This window comes from Empidonax traillii, unplaced genomic scaffold (assembly GCF_003031625.1).
Source record: "Empidonax traillii isolate 1590-97213 ecotype Southwest subspecies unplaced genomic scaffold, ASM303162v1 scaffold423:size1405600, whole genome shotgun sequence".
Lineage (NCBI taxonomy): Eukaryota > Metazoa > Chordata > Aves > Passeriformes > Tyrannidae > Empidonax > Empidonax traillii.
In genome coordinates this window covers 791,849-819,769 of record NW_020955616.1, presented here as the reverse complement: position 1 = coordinate 819,769, position 27,921 = coordinate 791,849, and the positions used below count along the sequence as shown (strand labels likewise).

At 38.9% G+C, this 27,921-nt stretch overlaps 1 protein-coding gene across 12 annotated transcripts in view; it reads left to right on the top strand.

Moving 5' to 3' along the window:
- The window catches only part of LMO7 (LIM domain 7), a 131,218-nt gene that overhangs the window by 36,139 nt on the left and 67,158 nt on the right, over positions 1 to 27,921 (top strand). For 11 of the 12 annotated variants that reach the window (XM_027894303.1, XM_027894300.1, XM_027894307.1 and 8 more), the window contains exons 2-4: positions 773 to 843; positions 4,272 to 4,341; positions 22,824 to 22,930. In XM_027894303.1, coding sequence (XP_027750104.1) covers positions 773 to 843; positions 4,272 to 4,341; positions 22,824 to 22,930 — 248 coding nt within the window. Of the gene's footprint in view, positions 1 to 772; positions 844 to 4,271; positions 4,342 to 22,637; positions 22,726 to 22,823; positions 22,931 to 27,921 lie in introns of those variants that run through there. The other variant, XM_027894309.1, reaches the window with a different exon arrangement.

Here is a 27,921-nt window from a genome sequence, read left to right as displayed (position 1 = left end):
CAGAGGAAGGATCTAGTAGTGACTTCAAGTGAGTATAGTCTTGAGCAAGTGCTATGTTGATGATCTTGTTTGAGAAGAGAGAGTTAATTTATTATTTTTTTTAACTCTGCTGAAAACATGTGGGCAGAGCTTTGCTTTTGGCATTGAATATCTCAAGTCTTTTATAAAATATTGTTCTTGTTCACTGCTTTTTCACGCTGAATATAAAAAGTAGTCTCATTAATACAGTCTTACCACTTGCCAAGCAATGGGAATTGATGTGCACGTGGTAAAGCAGACTTGACGGAGTGGTTCTTTAGTCACACTGCCTTAGGTGTGAGTGGTGTGAAAAAAAAAACCCATTAAAATACCTTGTGCCAGATATCATGAGTATACACGCTGTAACATGAAGCAGGAGATAAAAGACTTTCTCTTTTTTTTTTGCACTTGTGTTTGAAATTTGTTTTATGCTTTTCAGTGTAACTGGTACTGCTTTAGAAAATAATAAGTATTTCCACGGGATGTTGCTGAAAATTGATTTACGCTAGAGGAACTACTTTAAGATGTTGGATCTGACTTCTTTTGAGGCATAAAGAACGGGCTTTTAAATAATTATTTCTTTTGCAATTAATGTAAGAAAATAATAGTATGAACTAAGTGCTGAATCAGTATTTGTTGGTTTATTGTTTTATTTTGTTTGGGGTTTTTTGTTTTGTTTTGTTTTTTTTTTAGTACTTCTTAGATGCTCTTGCTGTGCACGTGTCCCATTAACTCTCAATTCTTTCTCTTATAGGCAGTTACTGGGAAAAGCTTTGGAACCAAAGACTTTCGAGCAGCTCTAGAAAATGGAGTCCTGTTGTGCGAGTGAGTATTGACTTGCCTATATAAAAATCCTTTGGGTAAACATCAGCTGGCCTCTTTCCTTCCTGACCTCTGAAATTTTTTTTGAAGTACTGAAAGTATTTTGTGTTAAGTAATTTTTTAGTTTTTTTAATACCTGTTGTTTATCGTGGGAAGTAAAAACAGCTTTCGGAGACTCTCTTTCTAGATCTAAATATGTTGTCCCACACACTTGTTTGTGTGATACTGAGAGGATCGTGCTGATTCTCTGGCCAGTTGATTAATCTTTATTTGGTATAACATCTGTGATATCTCTGGGCTTGCTCTTCAGCTTGTGCAAGGTGGCATGGCCATGGCTGGGATCAAAGCACTTGGCTACCCCTATACCCACTGTAGTTGGGGTTTGGTTTTCTGTCCCCCATCCTCAGCCCCTGAGTGTTGGTTCTGTAAATCTTGAAAGGTACCTATGCCTACCAGAAAACAAAAGTTTTATTTCTAAAAATGCTATACTTCAGAAGTGAACTTCACAAAATTGTAAATTAAAGATAACAGTCAGGCATTTGATTTCACGTGCCTATTACTTATTGCTTTCATGGTTGCATCCAACTATCTCAATAATATGGAATCTGTTGAATATAATTTGGCCTGCTTTATAAAAATATGCTTAAAAAAACCCCTAGTAATTCAATAGGGTGATAAAAATAGGCTGGATCTCCAGCATAATGTAGAAATATGTTGTTATATATGTGCACATGCAGTCCAGATTTCAGTACTTTTTGGACTTACTGTTTTAAACAGCAAACTCTGACCTTGGCTTGTTTTGGAGTACTTTGTGTAAGAAACTTCCTTGTGCTTATGTATTGTAGGCTTGGCAGTAATGAGACTTGTCTGGTTTCGTTGCTAGACTGAGTCAGAGGTGTAAAATGTCCACTCGTCAGGTCTCATCCACATATCTGTAATTGGTTTTGTACTTACTGGAACAAGTTTCCAGGACTGGAAGTGGTGCTAATCCCTTAGTATTTTAAGGAACAGCAGGTGTAAATGTCATTAGAACACCAGTGCAAGAGAAATCTCATTAAAGACCTACCTGAGATGCTAGGAAAAAAATACCACAAATCTCAGAGCCACTCTAAAATCAGTTCAGCCAAGCTAACTTTCAGAAAATATTTACAAATGTTCAGTTCTCTGAGCTTTTCTTCACATATATATTTTTTTTCCCTCTGTGAATGTTACTGTGTTTTCTGTCCCTGCCCTTATTTTTCTTTGGGCGCTTTGCCCATCCAGGCATATCTTGCAAGTTGAAGTTATCTTATGATAAGGAGAGGTAATTAATTTTCAATAATATTGTAGAGGTGGATGCCATATTTTGGTTACTTACATAATTAAATGTTAATGAGTGTGAATGTGGTAATAAAAATAGTAAATCCTTTTAATTAGAAGATATTTCTTCAAGTTTATGTTTAGTGGGATTTGTATATTGTATTCAGATTAACTTTAAAATAGTGTGTTTAAGAATTGGAAGTTAACTGATACATCCTAATCCTTTGAAATCTTCATTGTTGACACTTATTTGGCAAAAGAATATGAGCCTCCATCTGCCAAATGCAAATCAGTTAAATGTATCCGTAATTATTAGTAATACAAGAAAAACATCCTGTAATTTCTTTGACTGAGCAGCTTGCCTTAGGAGGCACACAACTTTCTTTAAAGCAAGATGCCTCATTATGATTCTGCTAAATAATATAGTTATTCTCCTGTTAAATTCTCCTGATAATTTTAAATTTGGCATACTTGAAGTACAAAGAAGAGTGATTTTCTGTGGAAACGGAAAAGAGCAGATGGCAAAAGCTTTCAGATGTCCAATTTTCACTAAAGACAATATAGAGCAAGACCTTAAATAATTGAGACAAACTAGGAATTACATTGCCTATTGCCTTGGTTCACCTGCGGCATGGCTAATTTAGTGTCCATGGATATATTATCTCTGGAGGTTGTATCTTTGACTTAAACTACAGCAGATAAGACCTGCACTTGCGCTACATATCCCTATAGCAGTCTAATTGGTTTGTTTGGCCTAATCAATGACCAAGTGCAGATGCTGACAAAATAAAGTCTTTTAAATTTTAACATGTTCTCATGTGCATACATCAGAGGAAGAAATTCACTGAAGTTTTTCTGATCACATGCTACTTCATGTTCTTCAGTAAATAAGTAAAAATTATATATTTGGATGATAAAAAATAAAAAAGGGAAGGAAGTCAAACTTTTTTTTAATTCCATCCCAACAGATCATTTTTTTTTTTGAAAAGTCATCAAGTGTATTTTGTTTACTAAATAACTTAGTGTGATTGAAAAGTCTCAGGACTTGCAGATCTCTTTTTTTTTTTTTTTTTCCCCCTGCAGGCACTTAAGAAATGTATACTCCATATCTGGGGGGGGGGGGGTGTAAACTGTTCTTTGTGTTATTTTCCAATCACATTGGCTGCTTGAGATAAAAAATACATTTTCCCCACATAAAGTTTTAAACTCCAGGTCTTGTCTCTGCATTGGTGTAGGTAGATCACAAAACCTTGCTGATGCTTTGTGCTGGGTAAAGGGTCTGGCCAGACAAGCAGGGACAAGAGGGAGCAAGTCAAAAATCCTCAAAGGTAGATGAAGTCTACAGGGTGTCCTGAGGTCTCCAGTCTCTATTGACTCTGTAGTCTCTTAGTTTGGTGAACCACAATACTTCCCTATCTCTGTGACTGAAAACCCGGATAAAAAGGTGCAAGGAATCCTGTGCCTCATCCTCACTGCAGGACAAGGTATGCATTTGAGCGTGTGTATTCAACACTGGTGTGTTAGTCTGTCCTATCTTCTCAGTTTAATCATGAATTTTATATAAAGAGTGATATCAGCTGCAATTGCTTCTGACTGAGACTGAAAATTACTTGTGCATGTAAATTATATGTGACAAAAGTGATTGTTGCACACAGCATACTGGACTTGGGAACGTTAGGAAAACTGAGTTTATTTCTCACCCTCACAAGAATATTAGTGCTTTCACTCTGAACTCTGAAAAGCAACATTCTGATACATTTTTGACATATGCGTCAGAACCTTTATGTGAAGAAAGTCTTTAAATAGGAGATTTGAGTCTGATTAACATCACCACCCATGTAGTAGAAACATAGATCCATTTCTGCCTACGCCTATCCAGGCATCTTCTTTTCTTCTTTCTCAGTTTACCATTCTCAGAAATCACTTTGTGTGTGCGTGTGGGACTTGTCTCATTTTTGCTTCTACAGTCTGTTGCTTGTCACTTTTTGCGAGTGTTAATAGATTCATATCTAATTCATTCAAGTCATATTAAGTTAGGACCATATGCAAAGTATTTCTTGGTAAGCGTTGATGCTCATGCATCATCAAGTACAGTTGATTATGTAACATAAAATCATTTACTTTTTTTTTAGTTTGATTAACAAGATCAAGCCTGGCATCATTAAGAAGATAAATCGTCTGTCAACTCCAATTGCTGGCTTGGTAAGTAATGACATCAAATCTTATATCTGGGGTATGACACCAAGTGCTCTTTGTTTTTCAAGGAGCACTCTTGCTTAGTATTCTTACGCGGTCTTGAGATAAAAACCTACAAAAGTTTTCAACATTAGCTCCATTTTTTTTTTGTTTTGTTTTTGTTTGTTTTGTTTTGTTGAAAATTGTACCATTTACATGTTGTCGTAAATCACAAAGGTTACTTAATCTGTGATTCAGATCTGTAAATTCAATCATCCTGTCACTGTGTGAAGCTTCATCAGCCCCAGATGTATCAAGCACTGGCTTCTGTGCACAAACCTCTGGACCATTACTTGTCTCTATTTAAAGGCCACCATCCTATCTTATATTCACAAACCATCAGATGTCCCCTCCTTTGGGAATGGGCAGAATAGGAAATGTTCTGTGTAGTTAGAGTATTTTTAGAACCTGTTTCACTCCACCCACAGCAAAGCTTTAGTTGCATTAAAATAACTCTGATGCAAAGATCTCTCTTCAGGCTTCAGTTGAGGTATTTGCCAATGTTTTGGATGTAAATCACTTCTTTTTTGGGGGGGGGGGTAGGGGAAAGATGCATATAGGCATTTTCACAGGAAGTTTAAAAGATTTTCTCTTTGCTGCTCAGAAAATTTGCTACCCAGGGATTTTAGGATAGATTTTGCAGCCATTTAGCATCAGAAACCCTTTCGTGGGTAGGCAAATTCTTTCTTCATCATTTTTTTCACTATGAAAACCTTGTGGAATATCCATGTCGCAAGGGTGTCTAGATTATTTAGTCCTGTCACAAGAACTATTGGTCCCATATTAAGAGATCTGAAGTGAACAGGGACATATGCTTGATTCCTGTAACAAATTGAAGATTCCACCTTATGATGAACATGCAATCTCAACGTTTCCTGATTTCTTAGTAGGAATAACATGTAAAACTTCTCTAGCTACTTTTATTTATATGTTTTTACTTGATGAGCCAACAAGACAAAGGCTTTTGCTGGTCAACCATGCAGCTCATTGGAGAATAAGTGTATTTAACTTGGCTGGAGGGTATAAGCTTGGGTTAAATTGCCATATATTATTGCACAAGCTGAGAATGTGCATTTCCACATCAAATGAATGGAGACAGTATTAGTTGCCTTTGTCCCAGAAAAAGCTCAGGTATTAGGCTTTCAAATAAGACTGCTGCATATTCTTTTCTCGTGAGGCATACAAAAAGAATTCAAATGAAACCAAAATAATTCTGTGGAGGACAGCACAGTTATTTGATCAGCAATTTGATTGCCTAAATGGCTTCTGAAGTAGCCATTAGATTCAAAGCAGAAAACCATAGGCTAGATTTCATTTCTGTGGTGATTTAACTGTTGTCTTGAGTCATAACTGTAAGAACTCTTGTTTTATATGCATGTGTTTTTGTTTATTTCCAGATGCAAAAATGTGGAGTATTCATTTGGTGTGTAGTTTATATCTTACTTGTAGTGTATTTATTGCTTCAAGTAGTTTCTAGTTACTACAAGTCTTCAAAAATAAAACAAAGGGGAGGAAAGGTGAATGATTCTTGTAAATCAAGATCATCCAGTGTTATTGTTGCTGAAATTCATCCTAAAGCTAATAAGTGAGAGAGCTAATATTTTGTGTTAACCTGTAGAAAAGGTTTTACATAAATATTTCAGTTTCAGGAGATGATGATTATGAGGGCTGTATTAGGGTGGTTTCACAAGATGGTGCTTATGGGGACAATAGTGGGAGTTTGGTTTTCCCAGACTTGAGAGGAACCTACTCAGTTATACAAGTTTTGAAGAGTACAGCTTTCACACTGGCATATAACACTCAAACTAAAAATTATGGAGGTTTACACTTGTAAAAAAGCAGACATTGATACCTGACAGGCTCAGGGTACTGTGATTGATTAATGAACCATAGGATTTAGAGATGGGAAGAGCTTGCTAGGAAATCAGCCTGTAGGCTTGCTTACCATATTCTGGAAATATTTTCATTGCTTGTAGGTTGTTTCTCCTGCAAATCTTTTTTTTTTTTTTTTTTTTTTTTTTTTTTTTTTTTTTTTTTTTTTTTTTTTTTTTAATCCAGTTGCAAACTTTAACATCAAGAAACAACAGGGGTTTTTTTGTAAACCATAAAGAAATGCTGTAACTTTTAATTTGGGTCCTGCACATACTGTAATCTGAATATCTTCTGATCATGTTCTTTCTACAGCTTTCTTCATGGTCCTCTAGACTCATGTCCTGAAGTCTATTTCCAAAATATTTTATGCATTAATCACCAGGCAATTAGCATCCAGTTCTCTCTTGACTTTCCTGATTAAAAGGAAATAGACCCCCTGTGTTCTTGACAGTTTTGTGGCAGTCTGATTATCAGAAGGAAACAAATGCTTTGAAAGACATCTTGTTTCTTTTCCCCCTTCTCCCCCCCATCCCCTTTTGTTTTTCTTTCCTAGGAATTTCTTCAGTTTTGGTTTTGTTCCCTAGGGAGTTAATATATTTTACTTCCATGTAAGTATGTCATTTAAGCATTGTGTTCACTTCAACTGCTTGACAGGTTTTTTTCAGCGGTACAAAAATACAATATTGAATAGATGTCTTTGGTTGAATCTCCAGAAGGATTTAATTGTTTATTTGATTTTATGGTTATTTTTAAAACAAATTGTTTGATTTAATTTGTAAGTGAAAGCCTATAGGAATAATGAAACATTCACTTCTATATGGAATATTGTGTGCTATACTTTTTTTTTCTAAATTTTATTTTAAAGTTAGAATGAGGTGCTGCTTTTAATGAAGTAAATGCATTATTGATTTTTTATGTAATATTTACTTGTATGACACCTTTCTTACCATAAAATCTAATAGAGGCTTTTTGTTAGCAGGATTGCCTCAATTCCAAGCACCTTTTAGAAAACTGAAAGTCTTACCTTTCATCTCTGGTTTGATTATACTGTTGCCTAGAGATTTTTCAGGTGTGAATTGCAGTGGTTCAGATGTAATCATGATGGAATAGAAAAATAAATACATGGGTTTTGATGATTAACTACTCAAATGAAACTTGGCATTCAGTTAACAAAAAGTGCTTAATTGGTACCAGGAAAGTTTAAAAAATGGATTAAACTTCTCCCCAGTTTGATATGACATGGGAAATCTGAGCTGTAGCTTGTGTGTGAAGGTTTGTAAGAACGCTTTGGGAAGGAGAGTTGGATCTGGCCACAAATTCATACCCAGCTAGCAACTTGTTGCTCCAGTCCCTTCTGAGGCATGTGCCTCGCATGCTTTGGGTCAGATCTAGCCATCATCTTAGCTGTGTTTGCCTATTCATTTTTGTTCCAATTTGGAAAATTGAACTGCTGGGGGTAAGAGCAGTAGCAGGGAAGTGGTGGTCAAAGGTGGGTGACTGAAGAAATGTCCGTGCATCTCTTACGGTGGTTTCCTGGAGAGTAAGGTATGCCAACTGCAGGGTGCAAAGGAGTAACTCCAGCAGTAGCTGTACAAAGTTACCCCTTACAGCAGGTTGATGCTTAACAGCATATGGCAGATTTTGGAGACAATGATGTTCCCATAGGTGTCCTGAAGGGATTTAAGTGGGAGGTTGCTGTTGGTTTGTTTGCTTTAATTTTGGTCATTTTCTTAAAAATGCCATTGCACTACAATAGTTGCTGGAAAAATAAAATGTATTTTCTGATTATGTTTCAAACTGTCTAAAATACACAACTTGTGTAAGGAGCAATACATATATTTTCCCTAGTACAGCAGAGACAAGCAAACTGGTACAGAGTAGCAGTTCCTCAAGCCCTCAGGCATTTCTAGGGAATATGGGAAGGGTAACAGAAAGGTCAGAGGACTGCGGAAGCTGAGATTTCATTATGAGTGGTAGAGAAAGTGCAGTCTGCACTTTCTTACTTAAAAATCCACTTTTCCTGGTCCATACATGTGTGCAACAGAAATTTTTAAAGAAAATTACTCAAATCGATAGATCTTTCTATATTCAGATCTTGCAAAATGATTTTGCTTAGAGTTTTTGGGGAGTAGGGGTAATGAGAATAAAATGAATGCTTAACTAAAGCAAACCAAAAGGGAAACTGTTTTCTCAAAATATACTGAGTTTTCAATCTGAATCCCAACATGTAAGATGGTTTGTATACAATCACATGAGGGGGAGGACTTCGTGGTTTGACAACATATTTTCCAACAAGGTTCTGCTGAGCATTTTCAGAGGTGGATCTCTGGCTGCAGGGTCATTGTTCCCCAGAAGCCTCCTGTTTTGAGCTCAGCTGGCTGAACACAGGGAATCATAAACTAGAATGAAAGTCACAAGACATCATGAGACAGTGAGAAGATGAATGAGTTATGTATAGTTTATGCAAGCTCAACATATCTGTCAGAATAACACATTGCTCATTATTCATGAGGAATAAGTGTACGCTCTTCAGCAAGGCAGTTCTAGTTAAAGTACATTTCCAACTGAGACCGGGTGGTGATGCAAAGTCAGAGGTAAGACTCAGTATGGCTTTTGGAGTGGGATAGCGAGTGGAAATCTTGCTGCCTTGCAGTATACCACTAATTTGGTCTTCCAAGACCATCTATCTTTTGCTTGCAGCTCCTGTGAATAAGGTGAAAGTGCAACGCTTTGCACTGTGCCTGGGAAGCCTTTCCTCACATCAGAGCCATGAGGGCTGTGATCATAAGACAGGGCAGAATAGAAAGCTGGTGGATTCTCAGAATTGTAAATGAAATGTCATTAGCACTTTTGTTTCAAGTTGGTCTGTGACTTCAAAGAAGCTGATGTTGCTGATTCAGACTGTCTCAGTGTGAGTGCTGGATGAATATCAGCACAAAATGTTATCTTAATAAAGTTCTTCAGCTTTGGCAGAGGGGTTTTTTTGTGAATTTTTGTTTCCCTTTCACACAAGAGAATAAAATTTCACATCTTGAGGCAGTCCCAGGTTTGAACATGTTTATCTGAAATACGGTAGTGTGGGATTTTTTTTCTAGTGGGGAATTAGGGTTCCTTTAGGGTGAAGAGTGTCTTGATGGTTTTCCATGCGTGTCTTATCAAGCATTTATTTTCCTGGTTCAACAGGAGACTTATCCCTCTGACAACTGCTACCCAAACATCATTGCTTCTCTTTAATGCAATGTGATATAACACCACTGCATTCTATAATGTGCTTTTTTAATGTATCAGAAGGGATTATTACCACTTGTACCAAGACAACAACCTTCAGTACTGTTACTTAGATCAGTGGCATGAACCTTCTAAACAAGGGAAGTAGGGAATGATAAAGGTAAGAAGAGAGACATATGAAAGAAAGCTATACTAAAATGAAAGGAGAGATAAAGAAAGGGGTGGAGAACATAAAAAAAAAAAAAAGTTTCTGTGCCTTTGTGCCTAACACTTTGCAAACCGTGGAACCACCCTGGTACTTCCTTATCTCTTGTCATCAGGGAGAGCTGGCCAAAATTTCCTTTTCTGTGGGAAAATGTTCTTGACAGGGTGGTGGTATTTTTTGGTGTTTTTTTTTTAATTTTTTTTTTCTTGTGTTAGAGGGGAATGGCATGCAGATGACATTTTGATTTTATTATGTGACACTTTCAAAACATTTGAAGTCCACACTTGCATAGCTTACTTCAGTTGTATGTTTTATTTAGGAGTTGAATACAAAGTTCCTTCTCTAGAATACTTAGAATCAAATTGGTTGTGTTTTCCACTTAAATTTAAAAAATCTGATGGCATATGAGATGCTTTAATTCGATTTAAAATTAATTCCCTTTTTTTCAAAGCACCTCTATTTCCAAATTTCATTCCTTCATGCTGAATATTCTTGCTATTTTCTCTTGCTGTTCACCTCCTTGTCTCTAGTATAACCTTTATATTAGTCCATGCTTTCTGTCTTCTTGTAGTGTATATATATATATTTAAAATAATTGTTTTCTAATCTTAAACTTCTGCTCTGTGAATTTGACCAGTATGGGCTACATTAGTAATATTAATAGTAGCTTGTCTGGTATGAGAAACTGAGTATAAGAGAACTTCTCCTCCTTTCTGTTCCTCATGAAAAATGAGGAATGGCAAATACACAAATACATGGACTAAGTTACATAAAACCTGCTGCTGTTTGCTTTGCTTCACTACCAAACACCAAAAAATATAGCCTTAAACCTTCTGGTTGTGCAGCAACTAACAATGTCCAAAAAGGGTCCTAAGAAATAGCCTCATAAATTTTGGTCACGATCAAACTAATGAGCTGATAAGCATTTGATGTGCTCTGTTTACTTGTCCAACTCTTTTTTATTTTTTTTTTTTTTGGCAGTGATGAGGGAGTGGAATGATGGGGAGTGCTGATATTTTTTCTGAAAGTTTAAGTCACCTTTTTGAAGAGTAACAGAACAGCTAAGGCAGTGGCTGTGGGGATTTTGATTTCTCAGTGGCCCATACATTCAGAAGTACAGGATGAGTGTGTATGCAACCCCACTGCTAAGAGTGAAGCTGCATTTCATTTTCACCTGGAAGTTGATTAGTCTGGTATTGCCTTTCGTAAGGCAAGGCACAAGATGATTTATGTATTTTTCTGAATAGTTGGTAATTTCAACATGTAAACAAAAATACAGAAGCATCATTGCCTGTTTTCTGGATGAGTATGCTCAGCAAGTTTTTGGGAATTTCAGACAGACAAGTATTACTTGGCATAATCCTTACATGAGAGGAAATTCTTGTTTTGCAATAGCAGTTGGTGTTTGTTATGACTGAACTTCAATAGGCCTAAAACTAAGAGGAGGAGAGAGAAAGTGAAAGGGGGTATGGTCTGACCAAACTCTTGCCCTGCATCAAACATGCTCTCCTTTTGTAAGACAGTCTATACATTTAATGCAGTCTCAGGAGCACTTTGGATTGCAGAAATGAGGCCAGGTTCCTCTTTTATAGTAGTAGTTCTTGTTCAATATCCTTCTAATGCTACAGGTAACAAAACTTCCCGAAACTGTTATTTTCTTTTTTCTTGTGGGACGCAAGAGATTTCCAGGAATAAGGGAAATGTTGTACCTATTTTTGAAAAGGGTGGAAAGGAGGACCCTGGGAACTTTCAGTCTGTCAGTCTCATCTCTGTGCCTGGGAAGCTCGTGGAACAGATCCTCCTGGAAGCTCTCTAAGGCACATGGAGGACAGGGAGGTGATTCGGGACAACTGGCACAGCTTCACCAAGGGCAAGTCCTGCCTGACCAACCTATTGCCCTTCTGTGATGGAGTGACCACATCAGTGGACAAGAGAAGGGCTACAGATGTCATTTCTCTGGACTTCTGTTTACTTCTCTAAAGCCTTTGACATGGTTCCCCACAACATCCTTCTCTCTAAACTGGAGAGAGATGCATTTCATGAGTGGACTATTTGGTGGATAAAGGAATTGGTTGGATAGTTGCACAGAGGCTGTAGTGGTCAGTAGCTCATGTCGAGATAGGGATTTGTGACAAGTAATGTCCCTTAGAGGTTCTTATTTGAACCAGTACTGTTTAATGTCTTCATCAGTGACACAGACAAAGGGATCGAGTGCAACCTCAGCAAGTTTGCAGATGATACCAAGCTGAGTGTTGCAGCTGACACACCTGAGGGACAGGATGCCATCCAGAGGGACCTGGACAAGCTTGAGAAGTGGACCCATGGGAGCCTCATGAGTTGTAATAAGACCAAGGGCAAGATGCTGGACTTGAGTTGGGGCAACTTCACAGTATCAATACAGGATAGGAAATGAAGTGGTTGAGAACAGCCCTGCCAAGAAAGCCTTAGACATACTCTCATAATGAGAGGCTGGATGTGATCTGGCAGCATGTGCTTGCCCGGAAAACCAGTCGTATCCTGGGCTGCATCAGAAGTGTGACCAGCAGGACAAGGCAAGTGATTCTGTCCCTCTGCTCTTGAGACCCCACCTGGAGTTCTGCATCCAGATCTGGGGTTCTAGCACCATAAGAACATTGATCTGTTGGAGCAGGTCCACAGGAGGGCCATGAAAACCATCACAGGCTGAAACACCTATCCTTTGAAGATGGGCTGGGAGAGTTGGGGTTACTCAGCCTGGGAAGAGAAGGCTCTGGGTTTCAATATCTAAAGAGTGATTATAAGAAAGATACGGAAAACCTTTTTAGCAGGGCCTGTTGCGGTAGGACAAGGGATAATGGTTTTAAACAAAAGGAGTATAGATTTAGACTAGATATAAGGAAGATTACTATATTTCCATGAGGGTGTTGAGACACTGGAACAGGTTTCCCAGACAAATGGTGGATGCCTTATCTCTGGGAACACTCAAGGTCAAGTAGGATAGGCTTCTGAGCAACCTGATCTAGTTGAAGATGTCCCTGTTCACTGCAGGAAGGTTGGACTACATTGTGTTTAAGGTCTCTTCCAACCCAAACTATTCTATGATCCTATGCTATTAATCTGAGAAAATATTTTTTCACCTGGGAATTGACACAGCATGGTATTTGAAACGTAGCCATCAAAGTATTAAATTTCTTATACAATGAATTTTAGTAAGATTTTATCAGTGCTACAAAAAATTCAGTTGGAAATTAGTATCTGTGTTTCCACTGGCAACTGAAACTTCTGAATTTTACTTTAGACTGCGAAGCAGATGTTTCTACAAGTTTGGGAACATGATGGACACTCTAACTGTGATATGAAGCATTTTAGAAACCTGATTGTTTTGCTTAAGAATTTAAGAAAAGTCTTAGTTCTTATACAAGAAAAAGTTTTTAATGTGTCAGATCCTGTAGTACTTCACAAAGACCTCTTTACCATTGTTTCAGTTCTATACCTAAAGATAGTAGAGTGTGGTTAGTGGGAGTTTTAGTGGCTTTCGTGAGTTTAATCATCAAGTCAGAGTAGAATAGGGGTGAAATTTTGACTCTCAGTCCAGTTCTTTCAGAGATTACAGTGTGAACAACAACAACAACAAAAAGGATAATTAGCAAATGTCAGGAGGAATGCAAGACCTGATAGGAATGTATGTCAAACTATTAATCACTTCTGGTACTCTTTCTGCTGTCTCATGGGAAAGAGGAATAGAAATACTTCCATTAGACAATGAAGAAAAAAGAGTTGCTTGCTAGAAAGGAAGTATGGTTATTAATAGTTGGAGATGACATTGTTCTTCGTGTTTCAATGCCTGATAGTGGGAGTAATGTAATCTCGGCAGTGGTTTACTGATGTTTTGTGCCCTTCTGCTTGAAAACATATGGTACGTTTCAGCCTTAGTTCTGAATTTCCTTTAATTGTTTTCTGTTGCTGCCTAAACACTTTGAAATGTAGGGTGTGGGGAAAGGGGAGGTTGATGTAAACTCTTTGTGACATTTTTAGTGGCTGCTCAAGACATCGATTAGGGAGAATGAAACCCACACTCTGGGCTGAACTTGACAGGTTTTAGGTGAGTGGTGATGAAGTGAAATGTATCTAGAAGACATTAGTAGGGAGAAATTGTATGGGTGCAGACACCAAGAAATGGTGGTTCAGCTACACACCCTGGCCTCTTTTCAGGGGACAGTAATTGCTGGTTGATCTCCATGAATCAAAAGCAGTATTTTGGGATGCTTTAAACGAGATCAGGTCTTCCAAACTGCTGTGTTCAGTGTTTTACTGAGATGATAACTCAAAATGCTAATTAATGCTAATTAATTTTTTAAAATCTTGTCAACTAACTGTAAAGTAATGTTTGGCAGAAAGAACTTTCTAATATGGAAAATTTTCATCTCTCCTCCTGCTCTAAACCAAAGCTCTGAAAAAGTATGACCCTTTTTGACTCAGCTTGCCAGCACTTAACAAAATATATAACTATGGTTGCCAAATAAACTGCAAATAATTTCCATTTATCAACTCAATCAGCTGTAGTCTGTGTTATACTCTGTCATTTGTGTGCTATTTTTATTTTCTTAAGTAACTGATGACTGTTTCTGTGTTTGTAAAGAAACATTCCTTCCGAACTGGAAAAAAGAAGTCAACCACGTAGAAAAAGTACACACCTTAACTCATACTTCTGACATTCATAATCTGATTTCTCCTGCCTTTTCCACGGAAGTGCAGATTTGAGATTTCTGCAGCAGTCAGTGTTTATTTGTTTTAAGTCTTCATAAGCTGGACAGTAGAGTACTTTTTTCCCCCCTCTGGCTTGTCAGATATTTATCAATGTGCAGTGCTTAAAATTCATGGCAGTTTTCAAAGAAAGTATATGTTAATTGCAGCGGTGATAACTTTTTCTGTGTTATCAGTGGTGGAGCTGTACAGCTATGCTATTTACCCTTCTGTTTGGTACAAAATCCTCATACCACATCTTTTAACGCCTGTCTGAACACCTCCACGCCCATGTGCCTGCTGAATCACCCTCCTCCAGTGATGTATGTGAAAGAACTATTAAGTACGATGCCAACACCAAATGCTGCCAAGTGCAGGGTGCTGAGGTGCTGCTTTCTGCAGGGCAGAAAAACTTGCTTTCTGCAGGTCATGAGGATGGAGAGGGACATGAGGAAACCTGGCACCGATGCAGGAGTTTAGGTGGGCTGCAAGGCAGGTCATTTCCAAACCCACTTATTGATCTGGGGTGCTGGGAAAGCTTCTTCCCAGGATACAATAACCCCATGTAGGGCAGCAAGGATTAAATACAGTACTAAGATGTAACTCTCTTCAAGAAGAAAGATGTCTGGCTCTTGAAGGGAGCAAAATTAGAAGAAACTTCCAAATTCTCTCCTGGGAAGATTGAAGTACTAAATGATAGTCTAGAAATCAGGGGCTACTAGAACTGAGCTTCTGAGGCTCTGGTTCAAGCCCTGTGTATAGAGGGGCTGAATTTCATCTATATCAAATTGTTCACTTCTGTGAGCAAAACAAAAAACATATGTATACAAACAAAAAAAAAAAAAAAGGGTGGAGGAAGAAATCAAGCTCTGCCAAAACTTTGTGTTTCAAGAACAAGAGGTCTTTACTTTTATTACTCATTAGGCTTCAAGGGAGTTTCACCTTTAAGTGGATTACTGTCATTCCAGTTCTGTGTAGTGGGGTGACTTGGCGCTGGAGTATTTAACACACAGTCCGCTTGCAGAGTCTGTTTTGTATAAACTGTTTGGGGCGTAAGGCACATCACTTCATTTTTTTCTGATTTTTTTTTTCCCCCTTGACTTTGACTGGAATGTAACTAACTGGTGGAAAAGTTAAGGCTTGTCTAAACGAGGAAGTAGCCCAGAATGGTTCTTCCATACCGCCTTTCCAAACCTATACGTTCTTTACAGTAAGCATGCCTGCAAGTGGGTAAACTCTATTAACTAGACACGTCTGACAGTGTTCTGTACTTTTGCCCTTCTCCATTGCAACTGGACTTATTTGACAGCAGTGACATCCCAGAAACACACCTGTGGTTTACAACCTGATCACTCTCTTATCAATAAAAGGCTCTCTTGGTACACATCGTTGCCTTAATATAAGGCTGTAAGGTCATAGTGAAGGTTATGCTGTAGCATGACTAGATATAAGGTGCTTGGGAGGGATTTTGAGTCACTGAGGACAATTGACCTTTTCTTGTGTCAAGCACCCCAAAAACTGTCAGTTCGAAAGTCCTGTTTAAAAAGAAAAACCAACAACCCACATTAATTTATGTTGTGTGTTTTCCTTAATCTCGTTATTCCCATTGCAAAGAAACTGTGGACCTCAGTGCTGCAAGATGTTGCTGGTAATCGGCTGGCAATTGCACATGGTGGTGGACACTTCCAGGAGCTGAGTAACAAATTTTGGGGAAGATCCTTCAATGCACACCTAGGTTTTGTAGAGGTCCATGCAGCTGCAGTCATTGCAGATGGAATGGGGGTTTGGGGGACAGATGGACCTTTTTGTCCAAAACCAAAATGATTCTTTACCTAAAACTGCTTCAGAATGTGGTTTCTGTAATGATTGAACCCTGAGACTCTTGAATTGCAATGGTGAAGGGGAATGTGCCTCTTCCTATCTGATCTATAGTTATTGATACTGATAGCACTAAGGTAACGGGAAAGTCCGTGCAAAACTTTCATTCCTTCATTCTTGCAGCAGAAGCACCTGCTTTTAGACAGGAAAGCTGGAAGATTTAGTATCTGTAATCATGCATAGAGCTAGGGCAAGGAATCCCTGTGTCAAAGATCACAATAATTTATTATTTTACCCATTGTGGAAAAAGAAGGAAGGGCACACAGAGGGGAGTGGCAAAGCAATTAGCACGGTTTCTGATCTTTGGCCAAAACAGTGCTCTGTGCACTCTGTTATAGGTGGGATAATTTACTGAACAGAAGCCCTGAGGTCACCATAAGTCAAATTATGTCTGCAGGATGACTGTTTTAGTTACTATTTTTAGTTTTGGTCCCAAAAAGGGAGGAAGAAAACAGTTTAGGTATTCTATCCACTCCTGCTTTCAGTTCAAGGTTGAAAGCAAGCCTTCAGAGAAGTGCAGAGAGCTGTAGGAGCTGGGGTCACAATGGGATCACATCTGCAGATGGGATGAGTAGGTGATGGGCATCAAGTATCCTGATATGCAAGGCCAAGGAAGTAATGGAGAGTTCCTGGCTCCCAGGCCTGTGGTCATACCACATGGTTGGTGTTCATCCCTATTCCCTCCTATCCTCTCACCCTTCTGCCCCCACCTGCAACTGCAGCCAGAGCTAATAACCGAAACGTACCTCCAAGGAAGAGCAAGTTACCCAACTTGTTCAACTAGATCCTGCTGTAGGTTTCTTTCCTTTTACCCCACCTCTGAATACAAACAATGCGTAGCTGTGCAGTGATGCTGCTGCAAAATGTAGCTCTAAATTCTGTATTAGACTGATTTGAGCTAACTTGAGTGGTCACTATGACGCTGTGTCTACGAAAAACAATTTCTACTTCGAAAAAATACCAATTTTTTTGAATGGAAATAACCCTTAAGGGAATGAGGATGCCAATAAAGAGGATTTGTCATAAATGCAGAGCTGAAGCTTTCAAGATAACTCCAAAAGTCTTCATAAATGTTTGTTAAATATGTTCTGTTCAGTTGATTTTCAGAATTCTGTGGCCAAAAAAATGCATCAGTTTCTCTTTCAAAATGTCAAAAGTTTTTGTTGCTAGGCACTATAGATACTTAGTGTCTTTTTTTTTTTTTTTTTTTTTAAGCCTGGAAATTAAAAACAACTTTTGGCATCAAGTCATGGCCTGGATGATGCTGTAATACTTTCACACAAATGTTCTTTGTAGTCCTGCAAGCATAGGGTGCCATCCCCTTCATACTCTGGAAAAAAACCACAAACCCTAAAATACAGCCCTCCTCCCACCCCCCCAAAAAAACAAACCAATGCACCCTCCTAGAGCTTGAAGAGCAGTATAGTAGAAATAAGGGCTTTGACTGAAATGGTGAGTATTTGCATCAGAATAGGAGACAACCTGGAGGACTGTCTTCATCTATTGACTGATGCAGCCAGGAAAAACCAGAAAAACACCATAATAATTTTTTTCCTAGTTGCCAAGTGACTTGAAAGATGTGCCATAACTTGTATGCCTATGAGATCTCACTGTGTTTTTGTGCATATGTGGGGCTTCAGAGAAACAGTTAACTAGGGAGAAGGCTTAACACACAGCATGACTGCACCCTAAAGAAAGCAAATGTATTTACACACTTGATTAAATTAATATTCCTGTCTCACCCAGGTAATCATGATAATAAGGCATTTATTTTTAATAAAATTGCAGCTCAAATACACAAGCCAAATTTAGTGTGATGTTGCACTGTATGTCAGTAGTCAAAGTAAGATGGTATTTATGTGGAGACCTCTTTTAATTACCTTTTACTTCATACTCTTTCACCTTGGGCATTTTTAAAATTCTTTTTCTGTTTTACACACTGTATGTGCCTTCTCAGGTTGGTTTTGATTTTTTTTTCTACCCCTTACTTAGAGTCAACTTTTTGTTTTAACTTTTTTGCATATTTGCTTTTTTATTTTCTTTCACTTTTCTGTGCTAATTCTTTTTTCCCCGTTTTAAAGCAGTCTTTTTCCTCTGTTTTTCTAGTGTTGAGGAACCTATACACTTCCCCACCACCAGCACCTCACCAGTGATCTGTGTTTGTCTTTCTTTTCAAGCTTTTGCCGCAGTGATGTACTTAAGGAGTTGATTATATGTGCAAAAAAAAAAAAAAAACCTGCCTTGATTTTTACTTTTTAAAAATTTTATTTTTTTAAAGGAAGGTGTCCATATTCTTGTGTATTTCTGTACAGTGACTGGCTTCTTTCCTTTATGAGGTCTGGAGGATAGTGATAGGAATGAAGTGCCCTTCAGTGGCAGCCCTGCTCTTCCCATCCCATTCATCTGCTGCAAGTGCAGAGCTGTGGTGCAGCCCCCTAGCCCCTTGCCTAGGAGCAGAAGCAGCACTGAGGACCAGCAAGGACGAATGGGAAAGACTCAGCTCTTTCCACATGTCCACGAGGTTGCATGAGTGAGTAAGGCTCCTGCTCTACTATTACGCTGAAGGGAGGGTGTGGACCACGCTCATTTTCAATACTGACATGACATTTTGGCTCCTTCTCGGCAATGGTTAGAGGGAGATGCTTTAGGAATGGGCAGAGGGAAGGTTTTGTGCCTAGTGATGCCCCATGGGGACCAGAAAGGCAGGTGCATAGCTGAAAGTGTGCGGTATCATTTGTCATCTCCCCAAATGGCAGTATTTAAATGCCTGCTCGTTGATGACCTGCTTCCCACTGGCAGCTCCGTCTCCCATATTGCAACTTTGCAGAGGATTTGGGTGCGGTTCACTTTGAAGTTTGAGGCAAAAATGAGATACTGAATGGTAATAGTTCCACCTAGTCAGCGTTCTACGTTGTGTATTTACTATAAGTCTGTACAGCATGTGGGAAACTCAAGTCATGCTGGGAACACCTGAAGTGTTCTGCTGTTTCATCATGCACACTGTTTGGGGAAAGAAACAGCCCTTCCCACAGTCTCATTCCAACCTCCCCCACCCCCTCTCACCAAAACACTTGGAAGTTGTAGTAGCATACCAGAAATGAATTACACTTGAATTTTGTGGTTTAGACTTCAGGCTTTATTTTTGTTGTGATTTAAAACCTGTAATTCTATGATGCTTATTCCAGCTTCAGATGCTCAGGGAAATGAACAGATCAGGCTCTGTTAATAAACGAACAAAAATAAACTAGATGATTTTATTCTTGTTAGTTCATGAGCTTTGTCTATTAATGGTCAGAACCTTATGTTTTCTGCAAAAATATACTTATCTGCTAGACGATGAATCCTTGCTTTTGGACTGGGGTAGCTCTTCTCTCCCCTTCTAGTTTTGCTTTTCTTGTGCTGATAGGTGACAGCAGTATTGCCTCTTGTGCTCCATTGTATTGGTATAATGGAATCAAATTCTCCAGTTTTTCATTAAGTCTCTTGTCTTCCCTCATCACCATAATCCTTTTTCTTTGCAACTCTGCTAATTTGAGTCTGTCTTAAATTTAAATGGCCTGCCCTCATTTACAGAGACTGTGAGCACCCTCGGTGGCAGAGGAGAGTGCTGGACACAAGTATGAGCCTTTCTTCCTCAAGCACATCACTGTGATGACTTTCAGCACCTGAAGATAGCTCTGGTGTGTTGTGCTTCTCCAGGCTTTTGAGTTCTGAATGTTTAAAAAAGAATCATTTTTGTGAAGTGTGCTGAGATTCAGATTGCAGTATACCCTTTGAAGCTGAAGTGGTAGCGACCATTAATCTCGTTAAAGTACAGTTGCATTGGTAAAAGGAATAGTGTAATGGCTTCTATATTTGAGCGCATTAATCACTGAAAAATGTTCCTGTTCACATTTCTAATGATATATCTAATTGCAAGGTTGATAACTTGTCAGTTTTTTCTACTTATTTCTGTGGTGCTATTTAAGATTCATCTTCACATTCATTATTCTGGTAGAGTTTAAAATGACTGCTAGCTATTCTGAGACCTGTAGCTTTGCTGATTTACTACAATGATTAGGGACAGTCAAGAACTTGGCAAGGACTGTATTTAGAAGTGCTGATTTGTTTAAGCAATACCTTTTTGTGTCAATATACGAACCTGAGCAATAGCAAATTGTGTGTCATCTCTTTATGTTCTGAGGGTCATTTCCAGACCCTGACTGGAGAATTGCTGGTGTTGGGGCAATAACTTAGGAGATGGCAGGCATGATCAAACTTCTGGCTTGGGAGCTGAAGGAAGGGAGATTTTAAACCATCTTCTTTTTTACATGTGAGTGCTGTGACTAGCTGTGTTCTTCCTCCCGTGCTATCTCCCCCTGCGTCTGACCCTACTTCTGAAGGTCTTTACTACTGTCAGCGATGATGTTCTCAGGCTTTAAATGTGATTTATCATGAGGTTGATGTTGATAGGTTTAGTTGCTGAGACACCTTCAAAATTAATTCTCTCATGCGCCAACAAGCATCCACTGGTGAGCGCCTCTTCTGCTTCATTTTTATTGCTCTCAGGGTGTAGGCAGCATCTATTTCTCTAAATCTGACTCTTCTTCCTTGTTTACTTGCACAATGTGCTCATTTTCTGCACTTCAGTTGACATAACCCATTGGTTTGGGAGTTTGCTCTGAGTTGTCACTACCAGTCAGCCAATCAGATCATGTTGCCTCCACTGGTGTTGCTGTCACTTCAGTTCATTATCTTGCAGCTATTCATTCCTTCTGCTTTGCTGCTTGCTTCTTGTACCTTACCTGCCAGTTTCTTGGACTCCCTAGACCCATTAACACTGACTTAATAGTTGTTGTTTAACAAGTAGTTTCTTTTCTTGCACTGGAACTGTAGTCTGTGGCCTCTTCCTTGCAGAAGAAATGATGCCTTTTCAAGTCCTTGGGGTTTTGGTACTAATATGACACTCAAATATTAGTTGAATAAAGTTGACATATCTAGCCAGCTTTCCCCACGTTGCATGAAAAAGAAAAAAGGGGCATTGCAAGGAAAAGAAAAGTAAATGCCCCTTCTGATGCTGCACCCCACAGCATGAAACGCTACCTTGGCCCCATGTGCAGGCAGCTCTGGGCACTGCAGGTATTAGTGCAAAGGCAGAGGCGAGGTGGCCTGTGCTCCATCTTTCCCAGCCCTCTCCGCTCACCTACCACCCCATCATGTGTCCCATCACTGTCAGAGTGTTGCATTCCCCTGCAGCGGAGCAGCTCCCAGCATGGCTTTGGGGCATAACCTTCATGGTGTGAGATACTTGGGATCTTTCAGATGTGGTTACACAGAGCCCGCAACCTGCACGGGGGATACCTTGTTCAAATATTTTCCTTGAATGAAGCCATATTTACAGACTGATAAGGAATGCTAGAATCCCAGGGACCTTCAAAACAGAAGGTTGTGGGGATTCTTGGGTTTGATTTACTTTCTAAGTCTCTATTAGAAGCCGCTCTTGTTTTCTTTGTAGATTTTTTTTTAATAAATACCTAATGAAGGAATAATTGTTACATCCTGTGATTGTATAAAAAAAAATTAAAAATTTCAAGTAAATTAAATTGTTAAAGCAGAGCTTTTCCATACTGTGAGACTCTGATACCACTACCTTGATTTACAAACCCTTAATGACAGGGCTGTGCGTAGCTTATGAATTAAGTAACTTTGTGTACCTTTTCCTTTGGCTTGCAGCTGAAGGGAGCAAGTGCGCAAGAGGGCACATTCTTTTGTTGTTGATAGCATTCCGCCTTAACGAGAAGGAATTTCTTGCTTATTGCCTATTGTTTATGAAGTGGAAAGGGGAAACAAGTTGTATAATATCTATATATATCATTGGAATAATTCTTTTTTAACATTTCCCTTGTGAGTCAGTTGATCCTGCAGCAGGTGCACTGAGTGGGTGCTGCACCTATATTTTGTTATAGACTGGTGTGAGGTTGGGGCCAGGAAGAGTGACGAGAGAGGAAGGGTGGGAAGGGGAGGAACTCTTAGGAGAGAAAACCCCCCAAGTAAGGCAGAAGCAGTCCTGAATACAGTTTGGTTTCTGTCTCTCTGGAGCTTTGCTCAGCAACCAAACCCAGACTCCAGGTGCAGTGTTCCCTCATCAGTCTGTGAGCATAGAAACGGCATGTCCCTCCTCTTCTCCCTTCCCTGCCAAGAGTTTCTGGGTGGTGAATGTCAGTAGCTGGAGTTATTTTTAAAGGCAAGAGGTGAGGCTTGTCGTGCAAAGCTAGGAAGAGGGCGTTTGTTTGCTGAGCAGAGCTGACATCAAAGTGGAGATTGCTGCCTACTGGCTCACCGCTGCCTTATGCCAGGTAATCTTTAACATACCCCTCAGTCCCCGAGATCGCAGCCCAGCCTGCCTGTGTGCCTGTGAAAAGACCAGCGTTTATGATCCAGAAGATTGCTTTTTCAGTATTATTTACGTGAGCTGGACTTTGACATTTAAAGGCTCGCACTAATCATCTTGCAAAACCTGCTTAGTGCTTTTAACTAAGCAACTGCTTTCTACTTCTTTTTGCAGGATAATATAAATGTTTTTCTGAAAGCGTGCGAAAATATTGGACTGAAAGAAGCTCAGCTTTTTCACCCAGGAGATCTTCAGGATTTGTCCAATCGAGTTACAGTCAAGTGAGTTTTGTGGTTTTGTTTTCTCCTTTCCCTTCTCCCTCTAAGGTCTTTCATGGTCTTTTGTTTTGTTTTGTTTTTAATGTTTGCCTATGGAAAATTCTTGTTTTAATCTGGTATGAGCAGTTCTGAATACCATGGTGAGGGTTTAAGCCTTGTTAACACTAGTAGATAAGACTTGCAAAAGTGTTATTTAAAAAATGAAGTATTATTATAATACTTGCCTTACAAGCAAACTAGTTATTAATGAATATTTACAACATTTAATATGAGATGGAAACTGTTCAGGTTATTTTAGACTTGGAGCAAAATTAACTGTTAAATGTTGACTTGTCTTTATGTTTTGTGATTACTGATGTAAAATTTGAAAGGCTGAGGTGGTACTTCTGATACTTATCCATATGGATTTGGGGTTAGGTATAGTGCTCCTAAAGAATTGCTGGTCTTTCCTCTCCAAATATTAATCAGATGTTTGTCACTGTATGCCTCGTCCTGTGTCAAGGGGGATGTGTGTGTGTCGTGTAGAAACTAAGCACTGAATTGCACACGAGGTAACTGTCAGGTTTACAGATAAGAGTTTTCCTGTGAAATAGCAGTGGTTTGGTTCTGAAATATGATTAGTGGATTCTTATATTTCAGGACTTCTCTGTCTCCTAATAAGAATTTTATTACCAGTTTCTGAGAGATTAAGGTGGAACTTTACTATACAGACAGGTGTTTTAATATAAAAGGGTTATGGCAAAAATTATCCTGGAGCATCTTGCTTTGTTATAGTATGAACTTTTTTTTATCATGTTGGTCTAAAGGGAGAATTTATTGTCTCAAAAAAAAAAAAAAAAAAAAAAAAAAAAAAAAAAAAGCAAAAAAGCAAAGCTTTAGTGAGTTTTGCTGGAAACCTGTCAGGTTAAATGTTAAGTATTGATTCCTGACTAAAATTACCAGTTTTATTAAAGAGGAACAGTCAATTATCCTTCTGTAAATGCAAGGAAAAAAAATATTGTGAAATGGCATGTAACTGCTTTAATTAGAAAGAAATCTCTTACATGTGGATAGGGTGGTAGAATGTTGACATGCTGTCTGCCTGGTTTCAGAATGAAAATTCATACTGTTTTGAGGTCTGATACTTGATATGGCAATGTGTTTTCCAATCTTTGACTCATACCCGAACTGTAATTTCTCACTAATCTGGTGTTTAGGGACTTGGCATCTTTCCAGGATGTTGGTATTCTCTCTGCTCGTTCCTACGTCATGCCAAAAGCCGGAGGGTTGGTAACCTCTGCCATGCTTAAATTATCCACAAAGCCCTTGCTAAAGTTATTTTGGTGGAGGTTTGCTCTGAGGGTAGAGCTGGGAAGAGTTGAAGGCGGTCAGGAGTTGGTCTTCAACAGCGTCAGTAGCGACAAACTGAAACTTTGGGGAGGTCGAGTTAACAAACTGTTGTGCAAGGTATGTTGTCCAACTCGTCCCTACATTAAACCGCGCCACCCGAGTGAGGTCAGCCATGAAATTCATCCAGTGTATCTGTAACTGAGGTTTTTTTGGGTCCTTTCAGCACCACCAGTTCCCTTCCCAGCTCTGTGGGCAGAGAGAGTAAGGATGGAATTTGAAGTTGTCACGAGGCTAAGGGGGTTTTACATCGTATCTATTCAGCAAAGGTCTAATTAGCGTTTTTCAAAAAAGTAGATTTAACTATTGAGTACTTCTTATGGACAGCAATGCGGGGGGTCTGGGATAGAATCGAAAGAGCTGCCAGCCATATAACCATGCTCTTTTAATTTGTTTCAGTGTAAGTTTGATTCTCCACACATTATGTATCATATGACAGTCCCACAGTGTGTGTAAAATGCTTACAGAGTAATTTAAAACTTCTGTATCTGAGCAAGCTGTAAAATGGTACCCTAACTATACTAGCACTTTTTGATATATTTAGGAGGTTGAAGAGGGACGGGAGGGAAATTTTATTCCAAGAAGTGAAGGAAGTGAGTTACATAAGGATAACCCTGTCCAGTGAAAAGTTAATTATAGAAATAATTTGGTTACCCAGAGGACAAGCTAGTCTTCAGGGGATTTTCAGAGAGAGTTATATGTGTATCAAGAGAGAAATGCTCTCTGATCAGGAATTTTATCTGATGTGTCTTTTTATTATTTAATAGAAATAAATAAATTCGTACATTCAAGCTGAATTACAAATGTCTTCAAAACTTGAAGGATGCCAGGGCTCAGAAAAGGGGTAATATTTCATGTCTTGCTTTTGTGTTTTCCTCTGTTAACTCTAGTTTCACAATTAGAAATAAATAATTTCTTGTCACAGAGAAGGAAAACTTTTTATCTGCTTTCATAAAAGATTGCATGTAACTTCTGGCTTTTTGACATTCCTAAGCAAATTCATTTTGCTGCCATTACCTGAGGCTAACTGCCCGCATCTTAAACCAGCTGCAATATGTTGTATGGGATAACACTAATGTGTGCCTGAAGCAGTGTGTATTTTGACACCTCAGCAGGACTGCTGTGTTCTGCTCTTAAGCCACCATTAGCATATGCTTTTTATCTGCCCAAAATATATTAACTAAACTACTGCTTAAGAGTCAGCTTCACAGAATGGGATGGCAGAGAACAGAGCACTGGTAGGATACATGTACATACTGTCAGGCATGACAAGGTGCCTGATTTGCTTTAGATGTGGAAAATAGATAAGAGGAGGATGCCATTAAAAGGGTGGGTCCACTTCTGTTTCTAAGGAGGACATGAGAGTTGTCATCTTATGTCAGAGCAAAACCAGTCTCTCACACTGGCTGGCAGGTTGCATCTCTGTCCGTGTTGCACTTTGCCTTTTGTAGCCTTTTTTGTTGATCTGGCAGCTCTGATGGTGAGATGGTCCTCAGGAGGAACACCTACCTTTTGAGGGGGATGAGCTCTGTGAAGAGGTGTTCCATCTGCTACTCTTGTCTCTGCTGCCTGGCAGTTAAGTGTGGTATCTTCTCATTTTACCTTGTGGGAAGTCATATACCCTCAGGCTGTTGGCAACTCACACTGCCATCCTGTCCCACCTGGGCATGTTCCCTTTCCAGCAGGAAAAGTTATTTTGTCCTTGTACTTTATTTCTGAGTGTGCTTGCTGCCTTTCACCATACCTTTGCTGATAGCACTCCCATCTAATCAACAACATCACAAAGCCATTCAGAGACACCAAACTCTTTATTTACTTGTGATGCAGTGTTCTTGTGACATCTGAGTTGGGTAAAGACCCACTGTTCCTCGTGAACAGAATCTGTTCTAAGAAAGTAATCCTTCCATCTGGTAAGGAGGCTACATTCAGTTGCATTTTGTTTTCTATTGCAGCTGAGATGATGCACAGCCTTGATGAAAAACCCTCCTCTATAATTACTAGAAGTAATCTGGGATAGGAGAAGCAAGAATCCTCTTATATACCCAGACTCTCAGTTCCAAGTGATTATGTGATTATCTTTTTTGCAAAGGAAAAGCTCCTTAAAATTTTATTGTTTAGAAGTTTGTGTGAAGAGGGCTGGCTAGAATTACTGGTTGCCACTCTAGGCCTTGAAAACTTTATGCTTTGCCAGATCAGCAAGATTAGTTGTTGGGTGATGTGGAAAAAGTATACTGGCATGGATGGTTTCTTTCCTGCCAGTGAAAATGGGAATGGGAATTAACATCTGAGATTTATAGTTCAGTCTTTCTGCAAATCTGCAGAAGTTATTGCTCAGTGGTATACTACTGTGATATGTCATGTGTTTCAAGAAAAACCATCCAGATGGGCATATTCCTCACATACCATGTCCAGCAGTCATATGCACATCATTCTGTTCAGTGGCTAGTTAGTTATGCTAGTGTAAATGTGTATATGTCCCTCTTCAATTCTTTCAGCATATTTGATTTTTATTTTTTTTTATTACCCTGGGATTTTATTATTTCTAATTGGAGAAGATGTTAGTTTAAAACCCAGCACTTTGTGAGTTCATTTTTTATTTGTACTAATGCAAGATTTTCATAATACTTGATTCTTCTTTAGTTCTGTCAAAGTAAGAATGTAATATGAGCTTAGTGACTCTCAGTTGTCATCATGGTTACTATTTAAAAATGTTAAGCACTTCCTTACCCAGTTCTTTAGGGGTGACACACCCAGTTGTTCTCAGCTGTGGAAGGGTTATTAGTAAAATCATACCATGGAGTTAAAAGCGAGAGTTCTCATAGACAGACACCAAACTTAATTTTGATGGAGTCTGTTATCCCCGTTACCAGTTTTAAAGGAGGCAGCCTGAACAATCAGACTGAGTGTGTAAACTTTAAATTTGTCTTTTCTTTCAGGCAAATTAATTATTCTACCAGAAAAAAAAAATTATAATTCTGTGAAATGAGGTATCTAGGTAAAGAATCTCATTAAATTCTAATAATAAGTCCAAACAGTGGTGGGTTAACAGATTAGAATATTAAACTAAGCAAAAAAAAAAAAATCCCTCAAACCAAAACAAATACCCCAAAACCCCCCAAAGAAACGATTCATTGCAAAGTCCTAAATAGCAAACTTTTTTTTAAAGGTACCTCAGCCCCTGAGTTCTAATGTTGAAGTTTTACCATACTAATTTCATTCTTCAATAAAAGACCAAATTAAAATATTTACCTTCCATTAATATTATGGCTACAGGGTTATATTTAGAGTATGTCTTGAATGAAACCCGAAAACTGAGACCCCACCTGGAGCGCAGTGTCTGGCTCTGAGGCCCCCAGCATAAGAAGGATGTGAACCTGCTGGAGCGAGTTTGTAGGAGATGATCAGAGGTGGGGAGTACCTCTCCTACGAAGACAGGCTGAGAGAGTTGGGGTTGTTCATTCTGGAGAAGAGAAGGCTCTGGGGAGACCTTACAGCAGCCTTCTAGTACCTAAATGGGGCCTACAAGAAAGATGGAGAGGGATTTTTCTCAAGGCTACATAGGACAGGACAAGAAGTAATGGCTTTAAACTGAAAGAGAGTAGGTTTAG